The sequence below is a fragment of the Cervus canadensis genome, chromosome 30 (assembly GCF_019320065.1).
Source record: "Cervus canadensis isolate Bull #8, Minnesota chromosome 30, ASM1932006v1, whole genome shotgun sequence".
NCBI classification, from domain to species: Eukaryota; Metazoa; Chordata; class Mammalia; order Artiodactyla; family Cervidae; genus Cervus; species Cervus canadensis.
In genome coordinates this window covers 10,462,418-10,485,982 of record NC_057415.1, presented here as the reverse complement: position 1 = coordinate 10,485,982, position 23,565 = coordinate 10,462,418, and the positions used below count along the sequence as shown (strand labels likewise).

Genomic DNA, 23,565 nt, shown 5'->3' with positions numbered 1-23,565 from the left:
TTCTTGGGTTCAGTTGCTCAGTCGTGTCTGACTCTGTGGCCCTGTTGATTGTAGCCTGCCAGGCTCCTCTGTCGATGCGATTTCCCAGCAAGAATACTGGAGTGGGTTGCCATTTTCTTCTCCAGGGGATCTTTGCGGACCACGACTCGAACCCACATCTCCTGCATTGGCAGGTGTACTTTTTACCACTGAGCTACAGGGCAAGCCTGTATCTGCATAATACTGCTTATTAATAGATGTTGAATGAAAGAGGTGGGGCATAAAGTCAGTATAGTAGGCCAATAATCAGGCCAATAATAAGAGGTTGGCTTTCTCTATATTGAACTAGAAAGGAGCAGAATTTGAGATGGAAATCTGAAGAAAGGAATATTGTAAACTTGGTAAGAGCTATGTGTAACTTGAACTACATTTAGTACCATTGATGTAAAATTGAACAGGGCTATGACAAAGAAGTGGATTATTAAGCCTTGAATATAGGATTTATGCATCTGTAATAAAACGTTTGCATTAGAGATGAGTGAAATGGTAATACTCATTTCCCACTAAGCTCAAGATAACGGACACGGAAAGGATATGTCTTCATATTGTTTGAGTTACTGTAGTATCTGTATTGGGGGCTTTTTGAAGTACTTCTAGAAACTAGACTAGATGATGCTATGTAAACATCTATAATATATATTTATTTTGTTCTTACTTAGTTCAAGGAGGAAATCTCTAAACGTTTCAAATCACATACCGACCAACTTGTGTTGATATTTGCTGGAAAAATTTTAAAAGATCAAGATACTTTGAGTCAGCATGGAATTCACGATGGACTTACTGTTCACCTTGTCATCAAAACACAAAACAGGTAAGTTTTTAGAAACATTTTAGCTGTACACCATGAATAAATGTTTATATTTCCCTTTTAAAAGTAACCAGTCTTGGCTTTAAATGATTTGCTGTCATTAATGTGTAAGTAGATTAAAATTGATTTATTTGCTGCTGTTGATAACCAGATGTTTTAAAGAAAGCCAATATGATTCAGTAATGCTAATGCTTACACATTTGATATTTTAGAATGTTCATCATCATCATTATATTACTTGAATTACAGAACAAGCAAATTAATGTTTTGAGCTGTGTTTTTTTGTCTCAGATTTTTGGACAAAGATTAGAAGTGTGACTCATTTTCTTTGCAAACCACAAATTAGTAACCATATTTCATTAAATCCAAGGCACTATTCAGTTCTTAAGAGATACTTTTATTTGTGTACCAATAAGAAAAAATATCACCCATTAAATTGGTATATTTTCTTTTCATTTAGAACTATTTTCTACTTAGTGAAAGAGCTCCTAGAGCTTCCTTAGACTTATTTGGATATGGTATTTTATCATCATTCAGATTAAGTGAGATTCAGAACTCTTAACTGGTATCAGATGGAAAGGGTTTCTAGTAAACTCTCATTTTTTTTTAATATTAAGTAGTAATTAGTTATTATTTGTATTGATTTTGCAGCATTCTTTGGTCAAGTCTCTTTTTTTACTTTCAACATTTTTCGTTCTGAGTAAAACTGCTCCCCAGTCCTTAAGAACTTAGGAGATAGATTAAAAATTGCTTATATAGTCAGACTTTGTGATTGTGATCAGTCATTAATTCTTTTCTGTGAGGTGATCTATCTCCCTCTCTTACACAGTCAGTCAGTATAATTGAAATGTTTATGACATTTTTTATGTTTATGAATGTTATGAAATATTTATGACAAGTACTTGAGGGCAGTTGAAGTATAGTTTGGATTTCATAGGATTTTGCTATATGTTCATGTTCCTTGTGCTTAATTATCTCAGCATATTTACTTAACGATAATTTGAGTTGGTTTAAAAACTTTATTTGTACCTATTGGAATTTCAGAGCTCCTTTTGAAAATAATTCGCTCCAATGTTTATATTATGGTGTAAATTATATTTCCTAGGCCTCAGGATCATTCAGCTCAACAAACGAATGCCAGTGGAACCAGTGCTACTACATCATCGGCTCCTAGTAGTAACTCCACATCTGGTTCTGCCACTAGCACCCCTTTTGGTTTAGGTAAATATCTTTAGTCATTTTTCGTAAGGATAAAAATAAACAAATTTCCTTTTTCCCAGGATAGTTTTAAATAAGATGACAGTTAAACATTAAGTCACTTTATCAATGACAAAAACTTCTTTAGCTTATTTCTATAATTGTAGTTATTAAGGGGATATTTGGGGATACAGATGTGCTTTCTTAGGTTACATTTATATGTAATAAGTGATCAGTAAGTGGCACATTTCTTTTTAATAATGAAAGAGATGTACTGTATGTGTACCCGATTTGACCACCACATAATTGACTCTGGAAAAGATTAGCTAGTTGTTGATCATAAGCTAACCCCTTGAACACAATCTTCTCCTTTGTAAAATGAAAGGCTTAGATTGCATTAGTGATTTTCTAAATGTCCTAAACTCACACAGAAAGGCCTGAGTGCAAGCCCGGTGGTTAAGGATCTTCTGCATCAGCTAAAACTACTTTTCTTATATTAGTTTTTACACTGAGGTTCTTAGGAAGGTTTAGTTGGAGAATAGAGTGATCTGAAGCTAACAGAAGTTGAACTAGATAGATAAATGGCTTAGTGCGTCTTTCAGTTCCTAAGTTGTATGACAGGTATAATAGCTTGAAATGACATTTTAACTCATTATTGACCGGGGGACTTTTGGCAGAAACTAACACCTGTGACCAGCAATTTTTATTTCAGCTAGCCAAAAATTAGTTCTGTTATTTTACTAATACTTTGCAGTTTATTGCATTTAGTAGTTAAACCTGACACACCTGTGAAGTCTTTTCCAGCACCGTGAGTTTTATTTTCACTTTCTGTGTCAGAATCAGTCACTAAAGTTTTCTCTTTGTTGGTCTAATATTCACACCATCTGAATCAGAACTGTATTCTAAAGAACTGTCATCTTCTGAGACAGTAGCATGTATATCACTTGGATATTCAGAGAAAGTATCTGCATAAAATTCACCTATTAATTCTTCACTCAGAATTTCACCATGTGTCACTGTTAAAAACTTTGCAATAATAAGTGTGAGTTTATAGTATACACGAGCTTGGAACAAAAGCCTGACAGAGCAAATGTGAATAATGACATCGTAAGCTGTGTAATGAATCCTTATACAGTTTTCATGTGTCGAGGCTCATATTTTCTTTCACTTCCAGGAAACGTTTTTTAGTAATTTATTGATAGCTCTACTGTGCCAGTTATGTTGGAAACAACATTTAGGGCATGGCATTGATTCACATTCTCTCTCTCTCTTTAACGTTTGATTTAAACACATCTTGGGCTAAATGTTTCTCTTTTGGTTGAGGCAGATGAGTTTTAGATTGAAAATTGATTAACATGACTAATCTAGCAAGATCAGGATGAAATTATTTAGTGTATTATTGAGGTAAATCTCCTCCCTCAATTTTTTTTTTAAATATTATTTATTTGGCTGTGCTGGGTCTTAGATATGGCATGTAAACTGTTAGTTGGGGCATGTGGGATCTAGTTCCCTGACCAGGGAGTGAACCTGGGCTCCCTGCATTGGAAGCATGGAGTTTTATAACCACTGGACCACTAGGGAAGTCCCTCTTCTCTCATTTTATAGGCAAAGAAATTAAAGCCCATAGAAGCTTTTAGTTAATTTGTCCCTTTGCTGCTTATTTCATTCCCATCCCCTCCTATCTTAGTTACTTTTCTCCATCAGTTATTCTGTTTACCCTGTATATTTGGCTTTTTTTTTTTCACTGTGTGTTTTCATTAAGGTCTGTCCTATGTTTAAACGGAGAAGGCAAAGGCACCCCACTTCAGTACTCTTGCCTGGAAAATCCAATGGACGGAGGAGCCTGGTAGGCTGCAGTCCATGGGGTTGCTAAGAGTCGGACACGACTGAGCAACTTCACTTTCAAGTTTCACTTTCATGTACTGGAGAAAGAAATGGCAACCCACTCCAGTTGTTGTTGCCTGGAGAATCCCAGAGACAGGGAGCCTGGTGGGCTGCCGTCTGTGGGGTCACACAGAGTCAGACACGACTGAAGCGAATTAGCAGCAGCAGCATGTTTAAAAGCAACAGAATCCCACTACCACCTTTCTTTTTCTTTCTCAGCTATTTTTGGAAAAGATATATTCTGTTTTCTGTCTGTATTTCTCTTTCACTTAAGTTTGCTGTGCTCTATTTCTTGCCCCCATCACTTTCCTTGATAGTCACCATTGACCTCTTAGCTTGCCAAATTTAATGGACACTTTTTTAGATTTTTAGACACTTAGATCAAAAGAAAGTGTTTTAAAATCTAAATTGCTGTCTTCTAATACTTACCAGTCTTTCCTTGAAATTTTTTTTCTTTAATTCCTGATATGCTTTTTCCCTGGTTAATTTTCTAACTAGTTTTTTTCTCTCTCATTTGTGGGTCTCTTCTTCCTATTCCTTTTATTAGTATTGTTCTGCCGAGTTCTGCCTTCTTTCTTCTGTTCTTTTATTCTGTTTTCCCCACTGACATTATCCTAACTGTAAATTGTTGACTCTCGAATCTTTACTTAAACCCACATCAATTCTGAACTCCATGCCTTGTATTCAGCTCTCTTTGATATTACCTGATGTTACTCTTAAGTACTTTAGCCTGTATGTTCCTTCTTAGAAAACAAAGAAGAACAAAACAAATAAATTCATCATCTTGTCTCAGACTACTACCTCTGCAGCCAAGTCTCTTGGTCCATAAAATCTTTTCTCTCCCACCCCATGTAATGATTCTATTCTGTTGCTACTGCCTTGATGTAGCTCCTCAACTTTTAAAAATGTTTATTATTCTATGTCATTTCCACACTGTTATTAAAAATATCTTAAGTGACTGTCTTGCATTTAAAATATTTCAAGATTTTGTGATGTAGCCTCTCCATTTTAATTTAACGTTTTGCACAAGTTACACTGGTTAGGATAGGCTGTCCTGTGGTAACGTGTCTGCTTAGTTGCTCAGTCGTATCTGACTCTTTGTGACCCCTTGGACTGTAGCCCACCAGGCTCCTTTGTCCATGGGGATTCTCCAGGCAGGAATTCTGGAGTGGGTTGCCTTTTTCTTCATGACTTTTTTTTTTTAACTGAAGTATAGTTGATTTTACTGTCTGCTGTGCAGCAGAGTGACTCAGTTATACACATTATACGCTTTAAGAATATCCTTTTGCATTATAGTTTTCCTCACGATGTTTAATGTAGTTTCTCCTGCTGTGCGTTAGGGCCTTGTTTACCCATTCTAAATGTAATCGTTTGCTCACGCTTCGTGTGTTTCCCTGGTCAGTGAGGCCTGCATCTGCATAGTCCTCGGGGACTCAAACTAATGCAATTCTACTATCTTGTAGTTGCACCATTTGGAATATGGCAGAAGATAGAGCTAAAGTGTTTTAAACTGGACCTTGTATTCTAAACTTGGGCCAGAAGTGACACATACCATTTCTTACAGTCCTTTGGCCTTAACTAGTCACGTGGCAGTTTGTTCAACTGCCAAAAGAAAAGAAGACTGCACATGAGATGTTTGGTGAGCACTGGTGTCTGCTCTTTTGGTCATACTGAATTTTTTGTGGTTTAAGAATGCATCAGTATCTTTGAGAATGCATTTATATCTGTGCTTTTGTAGCTAATGTCTGTTGTGCCTAGTATTAAATTGTCCTCCCAGCTCTCCCTACTTCTTGCCTACTTACTCATTTTCCAAATTCATTAAATGTCATTTTGTGGAAAAGTAGCCATTTCGCTTTTAATATATTACCTATTAATATATTAAGGTACTATTAATATATTATCATGATATTCTGTGACAGTCTCTGTTGAAATACTTATTCTGCATTTATTTTGGCTTTCCCACCAGATTAAGTTCTGAGGGTATGCTTGTCTTTTCTTGTCACCTTATACCCAACATATAACACAGTTCTCAGTAAGTGAGAGATGAATGCTTTTGGTTGGCTATATACAAAGTTTTACAATAAACAGTCACCCTCCTGAATCTGTTAGGTTTCTCCATGATTTAATACTTTCAGAGAGACATCTGTTTCCATGATGGGCAGCAGCTCTGTTCCAACCAGTCATTGGTGAATTCTACTTGTTAAACTAGTCACTAGTCTTCTGGAAAGAGATTATTAGAAGTATAGTCTTCTGTATATTTTTCATTTCTTCTTTTAGTGGGCATAGTCTGGGATTTTTTTTCTTTCTGATACCAGCCAGTTCTCCAACACTGCCTGGGTGGGTATCCAGTAGTTCAGTTCTGACACTAATACCTGGAGTTAGATCCCACAAGTTAAAGGACTTGGTCCCCTGTGACTGCCCTTACTTCACGTACCAGTCCAGTCCCAGGCTACCTGTACTTCTGACTGACAGGCTGTAAATTGGGGGTTCCCACAACCCCTTATCAGGTTTGATGACTTACTCAGATGACTCACTGAACTCAGGAAAACACTTCACTTAAATTTACCAGTTTTTTGTAAAGGATAGACCTCAGAAATAGATAAGTGGAAGAGGGGGAGAATCGTAGGGCAAGGTATGGGTGTGGGGGGGTGGGGGAAGAGTACAGAGCTTCTGTGCCCTCTCTGGGCATGTCACCCTCATACGATGTAAATGTATTCACCAATCCAGAAGTTTGTGAATCTCATTGCACAAGAGTTTCACAGAATTTCATCTCTAGACCCTCTTCTAGCCCTGGAAATTGGTGAATGGGCTGAACATTCCAACTCTCAAAAAATCACATGATCTTTCTGGCGACCACCACATTCTGAGGCTGTCTGGGGGCCCCATCCTAAGTAATACCATTAACATAAATGAGGTATGATCTAAAGGGACTTGTTACCGATAACAAAAGACATTCCCTTCTGTCAGGAAATCGTGAGTGTTTTAAGAGCTCTGTGCCTGGAACCAGATGTAACAAACAACCAAATAATGTTTTTGTATTATACTGTGCCTAGGAAATACATGTTTATTTGGTTTTATTATTTAAATATCAGAGTGAACACATTTATTACTAGTCTCAATTATAGAAATTAGACATATACTTAAGAAAGTAATAGGAAATCTATTTTTGCTTTAAGCTGAATGGTTTTCTGTTAATAGGCTATTGATTCAGTTAATATTTTTGCTTCATCTTCATATTTTAGCACAGTCATATTAATGATAAAATTTCATTTGTGTTTTTTCCCTTTATCTTCTTAGGTGGCCTTGGAGGACTTGCAGGTCTGAGTAGCTTGGGTTTGAATACTACCAACTTCTCTGAATTACAGAGCCAGATGCAGCGGCAACTTATGTCCAATCCTGAAATGATGGTCCAGATCATGGAGAATCCCTTTGTCCAGAGCATGCTTTCAAATCCTGACCTGATGAGGCAGTTAATTATGGCCAATCCACAGATGCAACAGTTGATACAGAGAAATCCAGAAATTAGTCATATGCTAAATAATCCAGATATTATGAGACAAGTATGTAAACAGTTTCATTTAGTTAAGAAATTATATACTTATTTTTCTTATTTTCTGTATTTAAAGAGCTTGCCAAATACATAAGCTAAAAAAAATAAACCCTAATCCTTGTTCAGGAAAATACAACAAAGCACTAATTTGAACTATGTGAACTTTGAATTTTGTGCTGTATTTTAAAGGTTTTTTTTAATAAATAGTTGTTTTGCAGATCTAAGGAACAAAGAGTCCAATTCAAGAGATGGACATTCCCGCAGAGCACAGTGTTTCTCTCTTGATGTTATTTGAATGTTAGCTTGCTTTTTGAGGTGATTTTCAGCAGGAACTATTCACAATAATTTTCTTTTTTTTTAAAAAATATTTTTTTTTAACACCAAAAATATTTTGGAGTAAAGTCGATTTACAGTATTGTGGTAGTTTCAGGTGAAGAGCAGAAGGACTCAGCCATACATATGCACATATCCATTCTCCCCAATTCACAGTAGTTTTCTGATTTAAGTATTGAAGATTGTTAATTCAGAGAATTAGAGAATTAGCTATGACAGTTAATCTCAGCATCTTTTTCCTCCCTCTGGAAATCTTTTTCTTAGACTTTGGAGCTTGCTAGGAATCCAGCAATGATGCAGGAAATGATGAGAAACCAGGACCGAGCCTTGAGCAACCTGGAGAGCATCCCAGGGGGATACAACGCTTTGCGGCGCATGTACACGGATATTCAGGAGCCCATGCTGAGCGCCGCCCAAGAGCAGGTAACACCACTGCGCTGTGCTTCAGGGCAGGGCTCCTGTTCCAACACAGATAGATCTGTGATTGAGCGTTGTGTTTGTATGCAGAGTACAGTTTTCATTAACAAAGATTTCTGTGTCTGTTATTTAAGACAAAAAGTTACTCTTTATGATTTTTTTATCTTTCATTACAGTTTGGTGGTAACCCATTTGCTTCGTTAGTGAGCAATACGTCGTCAGGTGAAGGTAGTCAGCCTTCCCGTACAGAAAATAGAGATCCATTACCCAATCCCTGGGCCCCGCAGGCTTCTCAGAGTTCATCCGCTTCCGGTGGCACCGCCAGCGCAGTGGGGGGCACCAGCGGTGGTGCTGCCAGTGGGACTGCTGGGCAGAGCTCTGCGCCAAATCTGGGACCTGGAGTAGGAGGTACGCTCGTGCCAGCCGGCGCCTTTTCTCTTGTCACCCTGTGTGCCTCTGTGTGTGTGCGAGGAACAGCTTCTGTGAACTACTGGTTTCATGTTGTGCTTTTTTTTTTTTTCTGAAGGATGCTTTAAATATGTAATGATTAGTATTAACTTGTGTGCATTGTAGTTCAAGAGGTATACCAAAGATTTCCAGAGGCAGTTTTGTGGTTTTGTCTTCTCATAAGATGGCTCGGGAGAAGTGGATTGTCTTCTCCTTTCAACAGCTTAGGGAAGCTGAAGTGTAGGAGCAACACAGTTAGCTGTGTGCTTAATCAGTGGGGCACGTTTTCCTTGGCTTTAGTGCAGTTTTGTGTTCTTCTGTAGGACTCAGTGGGTATCCACTCCTTCCAGCAGGGCTAAACTTAGCCAAATCAGAGCACCTGCTGGCTTTGTTTTAAAAGTCAGCTTTCTAAGCCTTAACCTCAGACCTGTGGATCAGAATCTGCCATAGTGGAGTTTGAGATGTGTGTGTGTAAAGATGCTAGAGATTCTGATGTATGAGCAGGTTAGGAATTTACTTTCGGTCATTTTTCTGTAGATTAGATTCAATAAGTGGCTATCCTTTTCAATTATTCAGATCTTTACATGCTAAGCATTTGGTCCAAAATCAGTAGCTAGAATGATTATTTTAGTCTTAATTACTTACCATTTAAAGGAGAAGAAATGAAAGCATGAGGCCACTTCCCTCAGGTGAGAGTAATTGGGTATATTTTAAAAGATCACTGTATTTTGGCAGTGAAACTGGAAAGAAGAGATACAGAATATAGGAATATTTTAGTATTCCTATATAAGTATATAAGTATTCCTTATTGAGTATAAGGAATTTTAAAAAATTCTTTACTGAGAGGCAATAATCAGAATGGGCACAGAAGAATATATTCTTTTGTAGAATACAGTGAGTATAATGAGATTTTTGTATAAAATACAAAGTGAAAGTCACACAGTCGTGTCTGGCTATTTGTGATCCCATCAGCTGTAACTTGCCTGACCCTTCTGTTCATGGAATTCTCCAGGCAGGAGTACTGGAGTGGGTTGCCATTTCCTCCTCAGAGGATCTTCCCGACCCAGGGATCAAACCTGGGTCCCCTGCATTGTAGACAGATTCTTTACCAAATGAGCCACTAGGTAGCCCTAGAATACAAAATAGTTTTGTAAAAATTTAAATAATGCCATTAAAAAAAATTGAGGTACTATTGACATAAAACATTATATTAGCATCAGGTGTAAAGTGAAGTGATACAGTATTTGTATTGCAAAATGATTGCTGTGATAAGCCTTGGTTAGTTCAGTCACTCAGTTGTGTCCGCCTCTTTGTGATCCCATGGACTGCAGTACACCAGGCTTCCCTCTCTATCACTAGTTCCTGAAGCCTGTTCAAACTCATCCAGTCGGTGATGCCATCCAGCCATCTTATCCTCTGTTGTCCCCTTCTCCTGCCTTCAATCTTTCCCAGCATCAGGGTCTTTTCCAGTGAGTCAGTTCTATGCATCAGGTGGCCAAAGTATTGGAGTTTCAGCTTTGGCATCAGTCCTTCCGATGAATATTCAGGACTGATTTCCTTTAGGATGGACTGGATGGATCTCCTTGCAGTCCAAGGGACTCTCAAGAGTCTTCTCCAACACCACAGTTCAAAAGCATCAATTCTTTGGCACTCAGCTTTCTTTATATTTCAATTCTCACATCCATACATGACTGCTGGAAAAACCATAGCTTTGACTAGATGGACCTTTGTTGGCAAAGTAATGTCTCTGCTTTTTAACATGCTGTCTAGATTGGTCATAGCTTTTCTTCCAAGGAGCAAGTGTCTTTTAATTTAATGGCTGCAATCACCATCTGCAGTGATTTTGGAGCTCCCCAAAATAAAGTCTGTCACTGTTTCCATTATTTCCCCATCTATATGCCATGAAGTGTTGGGACCAGTTGCCATGATCTTAGTTTTCTGAATGTTGAGTTTTAAGCCAACTTTTTCACTCTCCTCTTTCACTTTCATCAAGAGGCTCTTTAGTTCTTCTTCACTTTCTGCCATAAGGGTGGTGTCATCTGTGTGTCTGAGGTTATTGATATTCCTCCCAGCAATCTTGATTCCAGCTTGTGCTTCATCTAGCCTGGCATTTTGCATAATATACTCTGCATATAGGTTAAGTAAGCAGGGTGACAGTATACCGCCTTGATGTTCTCCTTTGTCTAGCTCTAACTGTTGCTTCGTGGCCTGCATACAGGTCATGTCTAAACATCCAAAGTTTAAGTCTAAAAATCCAAATAAACCATATTTAAAACAAGGAAAATACTATCCTATTCTGATTTTATCAAATGCTTATTTGATTTTTACCGATAAACTTTTGAGAGAGATGCTTCATTCACATTTTAGAGGTCTAAGAGCAGAGACAAAGGTTTAATAAGGTTTCCCAGCTGATAGACAAATTATTTTTAATTGTAGCATGGTGTCTATAGTAACAACTTTGTCTTACAAACAAAATGGTCTTGTAACTTTTTACTCAGCTTTTTAATTTAATGGCTTGATATGCTATTTAAGATTTCATGTTAATATTTCCATCAAAGCAAAACAAGAAACAGAATAATGATTGTACCCAGATGGCCTAACATTGTTAGCATATTTTTATACTATTAGGACCTTTACTCAACTGTTTGAAGTTAAGCACACATATACCTGAAAGGTGAAATTCTTTACTCTTCTTTTGCCCTGTAAGCACTCATTCTGGAAACTGAGGAAATTGTTGAGCAAGGGTCAGCAAAAATTTTTTTTTTTTTTTTAGCAAATTTTTCTTGCAAAGGGATAATAATACTTTAGGCTTTGCAGGCCAAGAGCCAAAAGAACAAAATCAAGACTATTTTATTAAGAAGGGAAGAGAATTCCTGATGATCCGAGTGATTACAACTTGCTTTCACTGTACAGGGCACGAGTTTGATCCCTGGTCAGAAAACTAGCCATGCAGCTTGACCAAAAAAAAAAAAAAAAGAATATTATATTAGAAGACCAATCTCAACAAGTTCTTTTATTGATGGAATTAAAAATATAATAATTGGGTATAATATTATTTTTGTTGTTCGGTTGCCCAGTCATGTCTGAGTCTTTGAAACTCCATGGACTACAGCATACCAAGCTTCCCTGTCCTTCACCAACTCCTGGGGTTTGCTCAAACTCTTGTCCATTGAGTCAGTTATGGATTATATTGTTTTACACATTCCCTAATGGTAGGAATGGAATTCTTTTTAGGGATGACATTTTGCTTAAAGTTCACAGTGTTTCCTTTCATCAGTTGCAAATCATTTGTAAATGTTCATCTATTAATACTAATAAATAATGAGATTTTACTTTTTTCATTTTAATTATGTATTGATTCCAAAAATAGGACTATAGCATATTCATTAGTTGGGAAGCATTTGTAGGATTCTGTCAGGGTCTTCTTGGTGTTTTAACATGTCATTGCAGATTAATCAATTCCAATTGAAGATTAAGTCATAGTGCCTCAGTTATACAGTGAAATGAATTTTAAAGTATGGAGATTTCTTTGTACTTGCACTAAGGTCCAAAAAATGCTGCTGGAACAATAATGTGAGTTCAAAACTATATTTACGGCAAATCTGTGAAAAGAGATCTTGTTGCTTGTTTTAACTTGACAACACAAGAATGTATAAAGCAGCTTGACATTGTGATTCAAACAGTTTCACTTGTCAGAATGCACATCACAGTATGGGTTTGACATGTAAATGTTGTTTTGTCTTCTAATTTAGGGAATTCATTGAGAAACATTGCCAGGTTCTAGCAAAAGATAATTTCCAAAGTCATTTAGTGTTTGATAATGGTGATTGTGTGGTTCAGAAGAATTTCAGTCTTAGCTCTGAGCGTTAAAAAAAAAAAATTGCAATAAAATTGTATCTTTTTAAAAACAAGACTAAGAAGCTACTACTCTTAAGCCATCAAACTGCCATGTGCTTGGGCAAATCAGGGTATTTCTGACAAAAAATTCATGAAATTGACTATAGCTAAGTTCACAAGAGTGAAATGAAATTTATTATTGATAACTTTTATCAGTTGAGTAATGTTAAAGTTCAAAATATTTTCCAGAGTACCTGCTGATGAATCGGTGGATCAGCTATCGTCTAAATACCTTATATTTTTATAAGCAGTATGTCTTTGTCCAACTAATCCTTTTAATACTTTACATGTGTTCTTTATCATCACGAGATGTAGCACATCTTAGCAGATTCTACTTCTCTATTGTACCAAATGAATGTTCTCTTAACTTTGAAAATAGTTTTGCTTGTTGTTATTTCATGCAGACTGTTGATAGAAGCTAATTTTAGTTAACTTCCATCTTGACATTGTTGCCTCAAACAAGGACTGAGCAGTATCAGTAACATTTATCTATTCATTAGGGACCAAGGAACACTACTCAAAATAATTCGTGTTTTTAAATTATCAGTTAACAGCTCAATGTCCCTAACTTTTGAGAAGTTGTTCTCCTTGAAAGGCGAGTAGCCTCAAACAAGTTTATTTTCCCAGCACACATTTCCCTGCGTGCTGCAGTCAAGATTTAAATAACCATACTAATTAATCATAACTAGGATGCTGCTTTCCTTGCTTGGCTAACAAATAAACCATTTGGACACCTAACTTTGGTTGCAGCTTTATTTTCATTTTTTATTTTTGTGGAGAAATTTGGCTATGATGAGATAACTGTGTTTTATTTTTTAACTGACTTAGTTCCTTTTGGTTGTGCTGGGTCTCCGCTGCCCCACTCAGGCTTCCTCTCGTCTCGACTACTAGAGTAGTCGGGGAGGGGGCTGCTCTCCCGCAGTGGTGCGGTGGCTTCTCTGGCTGCAGGGGGTGGGCTTCAGGGAACGGGATCTTCAGTAGTTGCGGTGCAGGGGCTTTGTTGCTCTGCAGCATGCGGGGTCTTCCCAGATCAAGGATCAAACCAGTGTCCCCTGCATTGTAAGGGGACTCTTAACCATTGGGCCACCAGGGAAGCCCCAGTAATTGTATTTTGCTGACTTGCTTTGCTGTGGTAGTGCTCTAACAATGTGGAAGTGTATTTTATTAATTTTAGTATCATTGCATGGTAATATGTTGCCACCTCATTTGATAAAATAATTCATCTTCTACTGTGCCTTAAAAGCAGGCAGGCATAGTCCCAGTTCTCCCCCTTTTCTTCTTGTTCTGACATAGTATGCACTGGTAATGAGAATCGAAATGAATAGAATAGAATAGGCATGCTACAGTGATTCATGGGGCACACGGTATAACTGAGTCACTGATGGTGGCTCACCCAACAGCTCTGTAGAGTGTGACAGTGCCACATGGCGCCTCTGTCCAGACTTGTTGGGGGAGCGTGACTGTGTCCCAACAAAATGTTATTTATGGAACTTGAAGTTTGAATTTCATACAGTTTTCACGTTTCACACAAAAAAATTTTTTTAACCATTTAAAAGTGTAAAAACCATTTTTAGCTCATGGGCTGTACAAAAACACGTCACTTGCCATATTTGCCCTGCAGACTAGGTTCATCTGCTGTCTTAGAATATCCTTGGTCTCTGGAATGTGGCAAGGGTGGGGGAGTAACGTAAATTGAAATAACATGAGAGAATAGGAAAAACAAAAATTACTAAAAACTGCAGAATTATAATAAACTAGAAAGTTAAGTGGGAAGAGTCAAATGCTTTGAGCCTGTTAAACTGCACTGAATGGAATAACAACAAGGGGAGTGAAAAAGTTTGAGAATATATTTGAGTTTGAGTATATCTAGTCTGCAAGTGAAAATGTGGATGTATGTTGAATAGATTAATTTCCAAAGAATATTGAATTCACATAAATTTAGTTATAGCTCTCCACAAAAAAAAAAAAAAGAATAGTAGCAAGTATCTACATTTTGCAGATGGGGAAACTGAAGTATGAAGAAGGCCCCTTAATTTGGGGTTGAATTTATTGAGTGGCAGGATTCAGTGAAAATGTCACAGAGGCCTGAGTGAGAAGGCCTCCTTCTTTTTTAAGTGGGAACATACTGAGTGCTGAATATGATTCTAGTTAGCGATTCTGGAGGAAAAGTTGGCTCAGACATTTTCACTTAATGAGATTTTTCAGTAGTAAATTTTGCCTTAAATTGACTTTTTTAGAACCCAGCCTTTCCATAAGATATGATTTTCCTGTAAATGCAACTAGAATCTTTAAAGTCAATAAACCCTCCTGTTGAGTATGTAGTTTTAGAGATCTTAGTTTTAAAATTTTTTTTAGTTCACTTGATAACTAATAGGTATGTTTGTCTAAAATTGCCAAAAGTATTGTGTTTTAAAACTTTCTTTTATTTATCTTTCCCTTGATAAAATGTCTTCTTTTTAAAAAAAACTTCCAGCTAGTATGTTCAATACACCAGGAATGCAGAGCTTGTTGCAGCAAATAACTGAAAACCCACAACTTATGCAAAACATGTTGTCGGCCCCCTACATGAGAAGCATGATGCAGTCACTCAGCCAGAACCCTGACCTTGCTGCACAGGTGAGCTTATCATTGTGAGCACTGTGGATCGAAATGGCCTAACCAAATCATTGTGATTTTGGCGCATTTATTTTGTGTGTTCTGCCTTAACACACTAGAGAAGCAAATTGCATCTCCCAATTTTTTGGACAGTTTGTTTCTTTACAGTAGATTAATACTTCATAATATAATTAAAACAGCTTCATTTCCTCTGTCCACTGGCTAGAAGGAAGTTCAGGTTTACTTTATATCTACATATGTTCATGTAGGAGAAGAATAGAAAAGTTTCTGATTGCTCTCCCTTTTGAAGCCTATTCTTCAAAATAGCGCTTCAGAAACAGTACTCTTTAGTGTAATGTAAATCTTGAAAGTGATTAAGAAGTGTTAATACATTTGAAAGACTTTTATTTATTAGATCACACAAATTCTGAGTGTTAGTCATGTTCAAAATGTCAGTTATAAAATAGCCTGAAATTGTTCAGTTATGGGCAGAGAGAATTGTGGGAACAGTATTCTCATTCTTTCCACTATAGATCTCTATCCAAAGTTAGTACACTGGTCCTTCATCAAGTAATTATTTTCTAACTTGTTTCAGAAGAGACCATAACTTAAAAAATGAGTGAATCTCAACCCTAGCTGAATGTTTAGGATAACTTTGGAAATTTTAAGATTAAAAAAACTGTTTTTTAGCCCCATTCTCAGACAGTTTGATATAACTGTATTGGATTTTTTTTCCGAGTTCCCTAAGTGATTCTGATGTACCCATAAGTTAAGAACCATTGGGCTTGAAAACCCTTAGAGCATATGAACTAAACTTTGATTGTCTATAATTTATATTTGCTGTTTATTAAAAATGGTTTCTGTGGAATGTTGGGAATTTAAAATAGTTTCCTGTAATAGTATCTCTCCATTTCCAAAATTTTAAAAGCTCTTAAAGTTAAATCACTTTCTTCATTATATCAAATGAGATAGTTTTTACACTTCTAAAATCTGGAACCATGTTGATTCAAGTGTATAGCAGATATGTTTGAGTTAGCAACCCTCAGTAATAACTTCTATTCTCTTAAAATTTGTAAAATTGGAAATAAAGATGTTTTTAGATAAATTTTTATATACTTTTAATTTTTACATTGTAGGTTTACTTTATGAAATATTGTTTTATTCATTAGAAAATGATTTATTAGTATTAAATGCTTCAGCTCACTGTGATGATAGCACTTTAGTTTAAAATAAATGTGGAAAATATGTATCAGAGTGATCCTATTTGTATGGTTTTAAATACATATTTGCCTATTTAATAATCATTAAATGTGCATCTTGCTTTAAAATTTTGACTCTAACAAGCACATTCCCAGCCATTTAAACTAACAATTTTACATTTATAAAGTGACTTGAGCACTTTTGTATGTTGCTTGTTTTACTCTAAAGCAAAATGTTGAAACAAAAGTAAGCTAGATGTGAATTGGCTTTACAATATTGATAGATAATTGTTAGAAACATTTACAATGTACTGTGGTTACCAGTGTATTAAAGTTTGTAGTTTCTCTATTCTGATTTTCATTTTTAGGTATTCAAAAAAGTCTGATTGTAAAAACTGTTTATACAGTCAGGTAAGTTAGGAGAAAAATCTTAATCAAATGTGGTAACAATTTTCTGAGAAAGTATGAATCAGCTTAAGATGACACACTTTTTCAAATAACATGAATCCTAAAAGATAAATGTGATAACTTTATTGATTGGAGCCATTAAAGAAGCAGGTTTGTTGGCCTCAATTAGATTTTACTTTATTTACTGTGAACTTACTGGTCACTTTGAAATAAATGCCGTATATTCATAAAACTTGTCTGACTTCTTCCTGTCTTATTTTGTTGAAATTAACTAAGTCTGCTTTGCAACAGTTGATAAACTGAGGGAGGGAGGGAGGAATTCTCTCTACTTTTAGCAATTAACATTAATTACTCTTACACACAGTTAATTATTAATACTTGAGGGCAGGAATCATCCTCCACACCACTCCCCCACCAGACTTTGGATGTGGCCTGGTAAATAGGCTATCAGTAAATCATTGTTAGTTGACTTTTCACTGTTTGGGGAAACTGATATAAAATTTGTCTCTTTTGAAGCTATGAGAATTTACTAGTTTCTGGTTATGCTATTGTGTATTGTAATCTTATTTTTAGGTATACAACACATTAATATTGGCGCTGACTTTGACTTTTTAACTCATTAAACACCCATTTGAAGGTTAGGAGGCATGCCATTTTTTCCATCTCTGGTGGTAGTGAGGTGAAATCTAGAGGCTAATTTTCGTGTTCTCAAATGATTTACATGGTTTAGGTCTTATTAAAGCATTTTAATACTTTATCCCCAGAGATCTATCCGTTCTAGTCCTAGGCTGATTTTCACCTGGCAGCTCCATTTCTCTGGCAAGTTGGTTGCTGTTCTGCGGTGTTATTTTTCTGGACCTAATATTAGCTCTTTTGCAGTAGGCAGGTAAATATAGTGATTCCAGATCTGGATTTTCTCTGTGCTTGCCACTTGTGTGTTGAGGTGTCTGTGCAAGCCATGTATAGTTCCATGTATTGATGCTTACGTTTATTCTGTGAGTGTAGCAGAAAATGTATCTTCATCAATTCCAGTTACTCCCATTTTTCTTTCAAGGGCAAATATTCACCTTTACTGAAGGAAAAGCCTAAGAAAATGATTGCTTTTATTTTTTAGGATATCGCATGACATTATCATAATCACCATTCTCATTGAGAGAAAAGATGTCTCGTTTTTGTTTTTTCTGGAGATCCCTCTTGTGGACAGTATCTTCCCTTTTTTATTCATGTTCTACCTTCCTCCCTGTTAAGTGCCAGGTTAGGCACTGGGGGGGAAGATAGACTATTAAACAAGGTACATTACTTGTTTCAGATATTTCCAGTTAAAATTGTTTGAACACTTGCCCCATAGATGATGCTGAATAATCCCCTATTTGCTGGAAATCCTCAGCTTCAAGAACAAATGAGACAACAGCTCCCAACTTTCCTTCAACAAGTGAGTAAGAAAAAGATGCTAGCTGTCTTCGGTAATGATTTGCTTGAAAAAGTTTGATGGTAAACATTTTCCTTGCTTTTTCTCTGGCTGATAGCAAAATGTAGAATAGAGTCTGCTGTCAATTTGCAGAGAATTCAGCTTGATTTTTAATTGAGCACCATTTCACTGCTCACCTTTTGCTTCTATTTTTAAAAATACAAATTCTGAGGAAAGGACCATTTGGTTTTTGCTTTTGAGGATTTTTAGGATTTTGAATGCTTTGTTAATATCATAAACCATTTCCTTTCACTTTACTAACTTTGAAGTGCTTCATTGTGTCATGTTATGCTTTATGGTTTAACTAATCTTGAGTAACAGGAAGAGAGCCACCCTTTATGTGTTTGGTTTCTTCGTAATGTTTTAATTCCTCTAAATTAATAGAATGCCTGTTCTCCAAGGGGTAGATCTCATTCCTCAAACTTGGAATTAGCAAGATTAAAATTGTCAGTCTTGTCATACAAGGAAGTTATTTTAATTAAAAAGTACTTGAGATTGCCATGGTATGTTACTATTTAAAAAGAAAAGAGGAGTCAGTCTTGGTGTTTTGAAACTGCTAATTCTAGGGAGGGCTTTTAAATATTACCCAAATGATCCTCTGACCTATAAACCATTATCTAAGGTTAGTCAGTGTCCTTGGTTTATTGTAATGATGTAGGCCTATCTTTTTTTGGTTAGTCAGGTGGCATATATTTGGAAGTAGTGAAGCTGAACCAACACGTGTTAACTTCAACTTTGGAACTATTGTCTTAGAGTGTATCTGATTGGTAAAATTGTTCCATCAGCAACAGATTAACACTTGGTCAAGGAGGAATATGTGGCTTTCACCATATTACCATGTGATATAAACTGTGCATTTGGAGGTCATCTCTTAGAAACAACTCTTTTTATCTGTTGGAAAACGAGGAACAACTATGGCTTCCAGAGGAGCTCCTGATTGTGTTTCATTATGAAAAATGGTTTTCACAATGGACTTGGGAGGAGGTCAAGTGACGATTCGCACATGAGATTGCTGCCAAAGGGGAGGTGCTTGTGTTTATATTGGGAAAGAAATTATGGATTACCAGGGTCTAGGAGTAAGGTTTTAGATTTTCTCAAGAAGCATAGCAAAGAAAACATTTTCATTTTACCTTCACTAATTTTAATTCCCTCATAACCACTGGTTTTCTTTCTTCCTTAGATGCAGAATCCTGATACGTTATCGGCAATGTCAAACCCTCGAGCAATGCAGGCCTTGTTACAGATTCAGCAGGGTTTACAGACCTTAGCAACTGAAGCCCCCGGCCTCATCCCAGGGTAGGCTTCTTTGGGAAAGACTGTGAACGTGCACAGTGCTTATTTTCTCTGAGAATTTTAGATTTAATGGCCATTCTTCTTTTGAGTTGAGATTGTAAGAGAGTTTTCAAAGTTAAAAATGCTTCTTTTAAGAAGATAACTTAGCTAACATTCTGTTGAATTGTAACTAATTTGCCATTAGCCAGCCTGGTCTGTCCTCTTATTTTTAGGAGTTTAGATTTACTAACAGTTGGTGCTTTCTCTAGGTTTACTCCTGGCCTGGGGGCATTAGGAAGTACTGGAGGCTCTTCAGGAACCAATGGCTCTACTTCTGCATCTAGCGAAAACCCAAGTCCCACAGTTGGAACCACCGAATCTGGACACCAGCAGTTTATCCAACAAATGCTGCAGGCTCTTGCTGGAGTGAATCCTCAGGTAATGATTCTTTTCTGCTCTTCTTAATGGTAGAAGTTTCAAAAAAGTAAAGAAAGTGGTCATCTTTGGGGGCTTAGCTTGTAATGAAAAGTTTGTTCTTAATTATATTGATTCTAAAAAATAGGCATTATAATTATTAACTTTGGTACTATATTAGACATTAAAGGAAATGTTACAGTTGTAGGGAAGAAATGCTCTGCTGTAATTTTGGAAATTGCTTTTTAAAATGCATTCTTTTTTGGAGTCCATGTTAGAAAACTGTTTGAAATAGATTATATTTTATAAAAGTTTGTCAGGGAGGAATAGAAATTGATTATTCCACATACCTCGTGAACAGCTGTATTCTATCTGCTCTTTGTATTTTGGCTTGAAAGTTGTAAGTACTTCACCCCACTTGCTACTGCTTCCTATGGTAACTTGTGTTACACGTATATACCTCACAAATATGGCTAAAAAAATGTGGACTCCTAATGTTCTCGCATCTAGAATCATTTATTTACTAAGAATATGCCAATTTTACAGATGATTGCAAATTCAAACCTGTTACAGTAGATTGTGCTCGAACTACTACGTGGTGAAAATACAGCATAGTTTTTTATTTTAAGCCTTTTTAAATACAATAAACAGGTCAGAGTTTTATCTTATATGAGGATTTGTATTCCTGATAACTAGCATGACTTGCTGACTCAGTAAATGTTCTTTGAATTAATAGGAAAAAGCAATTTTAGGTATTGGGCAGAATTGTTATCTAACTTGAACAATCTATAGGCCTCACCATTATCATGTTGCCCAGAATTGAGTGATCATTTATGTATTTCTGTAGTATATCATTTCTGAAAAGGAGATGCAGCTGAAAAAATGAGGAGTATAGTAAGTACATCTGAAACTGAAACTTTTTTCTGAAGACTTGACTGGCTGATACAGAAATTAAAGACATTCTAAGCCTCATTAGATTAGAACTTTAGAATTTTATACATGAGGACACTGGCTTTTACAATTACCCAATTGGTTGATAGCTCCAAAATTTTTTTTTTAATTATTTTTTTAATAATAAGAATATTTTATTTTTCCATTATTTATATATTTTTAGTTTCTTGAATTTTTTAATTGGAGGATAATTGCTTTACAATGTTGTGTTGGTTTCTGTTGTACAACAATATGAATCAGTGATAATTGTATGTATATCCCCTCCCTCTTGGGCCTCCCTCCCACCTGTCTAAGTTGTACCAGAACACCAGGCTGGGCTCCCTATGTTGAATATGTTTCAAGAGAGGCCAGTGCTTTTATATCACTTGATAGATTAGCAAATGTTAAAAAGCAATTAAAATTTTAAAAGATTATTTAGGTGCGACATGGACTGATTTTCCTTAGAGCTTTGGTTTGTTTGTTTTTGTTTAACAGCTACAGAATCCAGAAGTTAGATTTCAGCAGCAACTGGAACAGCTCAGTGCAATGGGATTTTTGAACCGTGAAGCAAACTTGCAAGCGCTAATAGCCACAGGAGGTGATATCAATGCGGCTATTGAAAGGTTACTGGGCTCTCAGCCATCATAGCAGCATTTCTGTATCTTGAAAAAAATGTAATTTATTTTTGATAACGGCTCTTAAATCTTTAAAATACCCGCTTTATTTCATTTTGACTCTTGGAATTCTGTGCTGTTATAAACAAACCCAATATATGATACATTTTAAGGTGGAGTGCAGTAAGATGTGTGGGTTTCACTGTGTTTGTTTTTTGTTTTCCTGGAACAGTGGGAATCAATGCTTTTTCATTTAAGGCTACTGCATGCGTCAAACACTTATGCATTTATTGTAATTTTTAAAAAACATATCACCTTTTATAGTTGGGTGAACAGATTTTTGTCCTGCATCTGTCCAGTTTATTTGCTTTTTAAACATTAGTCTCTGGTAGTAATTTATGTAGAATAAAAGCATTAAAAAGAAGCAAATCATTTGCGCTTTATAATTTGTGATACAACATTGCTTATCGTGACTTTGGCATGTATTTTTGCAAACAAAAATGCTGTAAGATTTATACTACTGACAATTTTTGCTTTATTTGTATACAGTGTATGTATGCACATTTGGGACACATCTCTAGAAACATACTACAGTAGATCATCTGAGCAAAACATCTGTAATGGGAAAAATAAAGATAAGGAAATACTTCAAAGTGGAGTATTTCTTAATTTGTGTAGAATCTTACAGCATCTTTGATAAACATCTCAGCAAAAGTACTGGTTAGTGAGGCTTGTTGAAAATACAGTAGAAAAACTGATTCTGGTTGTCTCTTTAAAAAGGACGTATTAATTGTACAGACAAGATGATGTAACATTGTCTCAGCATTCACGGATTGACTGTAAATTACCTTAATCTTTGTGCAGACTGAAGGAGCACTGTAGTATAACCCCAAAGTGCATTTGCCTAGGACTTTCAGCTTCTCCCATAGGTAGTTTAACAGGCATTACAATTCGTAATTGAAATGTTGCTTTCACTGAAAGTGTCTTGATGTTTCAGTTATTTTTAATCGCCATGTAAAAATAGAACTATCTTCTGGGTTTATCAGTTTTCTCATGCACAGGCAATACACGAATTTAAAATGATTTGTGAGCCACTTGTTTCTGAAGTGTTTTGGTAGTTCTATTAAGAAATAGTTAAATATTGTGCTTTTCAGAGCCTGAGAGAAGGGGAATTTTGGGGGTGGGGTGGGGTTCTGTCCTGGATTGGGCCAGCCTAAATAATACTGGCAACCAAGATTCTGTTAGGATTTCTGTGCATATAGTGTAGTAAAGAAGTATCATTCAGGGGTGAAAACAAAGAGCCGTTTTAACAATGTTGAGTACATTTGGCTGTTCTACAGCTTTTTTCTTCCCTCCCCAAGGAAATTCTGTTTGCCTAACTCTCAAACTATTGGGGTGGTACATTCCTTTAGGACCAATTAAAACCTAACTTCGGGGTCAGTAACATATTTAGCTGACTCTGGTTCAGTATTCTCTTAGGTCATTATATTCTCTCATGTACAGTTAAGGGAAATTAAAATGTTAAAGTAACTAAAATTAATTCAGACCAGTAAAATCAAGGGAAAATACAAGTTGAATTCCATTACTTCTGTCAGTTGCTTGCTATTAAAAAAGGTAAAGAGGCAGGTTGCCCACCATTTCGTGCACTGTTGTGACACTGTCCCCTGGAATAAAACAGGTACAAAGGTTAATTAAGATGGAGGCATGACTAAGAGGAACTTGTCAAGGACGATCGTTGTGTGTGTCTGCTCTCTCTGCCTTATGCCTCAGTATGGTTTTAAAACTTTTGTACTAGCGATTGGTGGTATACAGTGTGGGGTAGTGTCATAACCAGTTTGACAATTTATTAATCACAAAATAACAATAAATCTCTAGCTTTTACACTTGTTTGTCTTGCCTTTTTTGTAGAAAGAAAAAGATGTCTTCAATTTACTTTCGGTAATCATGTCTTTTAAAGACTGCTGGAATTGATTTACCCCCAGATTTTCCTACACTTGAGATTATTTTTCATTAATTTTTTGTTTCCTCAGTTAAATTATGTGTGTATATACTATATTGTGCGTTAGAAAGAGAACCAACTGGGACATCAGGTA

At 36.2% G+C, this 23,565-nt stretch overlaps 1 protein-coding gene across 2 annotated transcripts in view; it reads left to right on the top strand.

The window, feature by feature from the left end:
* The window catches only part of UBQLN1 (ubiquilin 1), a 54,623-nt gene extending 31,270 nt beyond the window's left edge, over positions 1-23,353 (top strand). The window contains exons 2-11 of one of the 2 annotated variants that reach the window (XM_043452841.1): positions 699-850; positions 1,953-2,068; positions 7,226-7,488; positions 8,076-8,234; positions 8,405-8,636; positions 15,046-15,188; positions 18,123-18,206; positions 19,423-19,538; positions 19,784-19,952; positions 21,354-23,353. In XM_043452841.1, coding sequence (XP_043308776.1) covers positions 699-850; positions 1,953-2,068; positions 7,226-7,488; positions 8,076-8,234; positions 8,405-8,636; positions 15,046-15,188; positions 18,123-18,206; positions 19,423-19,538; positions 19,784-19,952; positions 21,354-21,506 — 1,587 coding nt within the window. In that variant the 3' untranslated portion in view covers positions 21,507-23,353. The remainder of the gene's footprint in view (positions 1-698; positions 851-1,952; positions 2,069-7,225; positions 7,489-8,075; positions 8,235-8,404; positions 8,637-15,045; positions 15,189-18,122; positions 18,207-19,422; positions 19,539-19,783; positions 19,953-21,353) is intronic. The other variant, XM_043452842.1, reaches the window with a different exon arrangement.
* Positions 23,354-23,565: the final 212 nt, after the last annotated feature.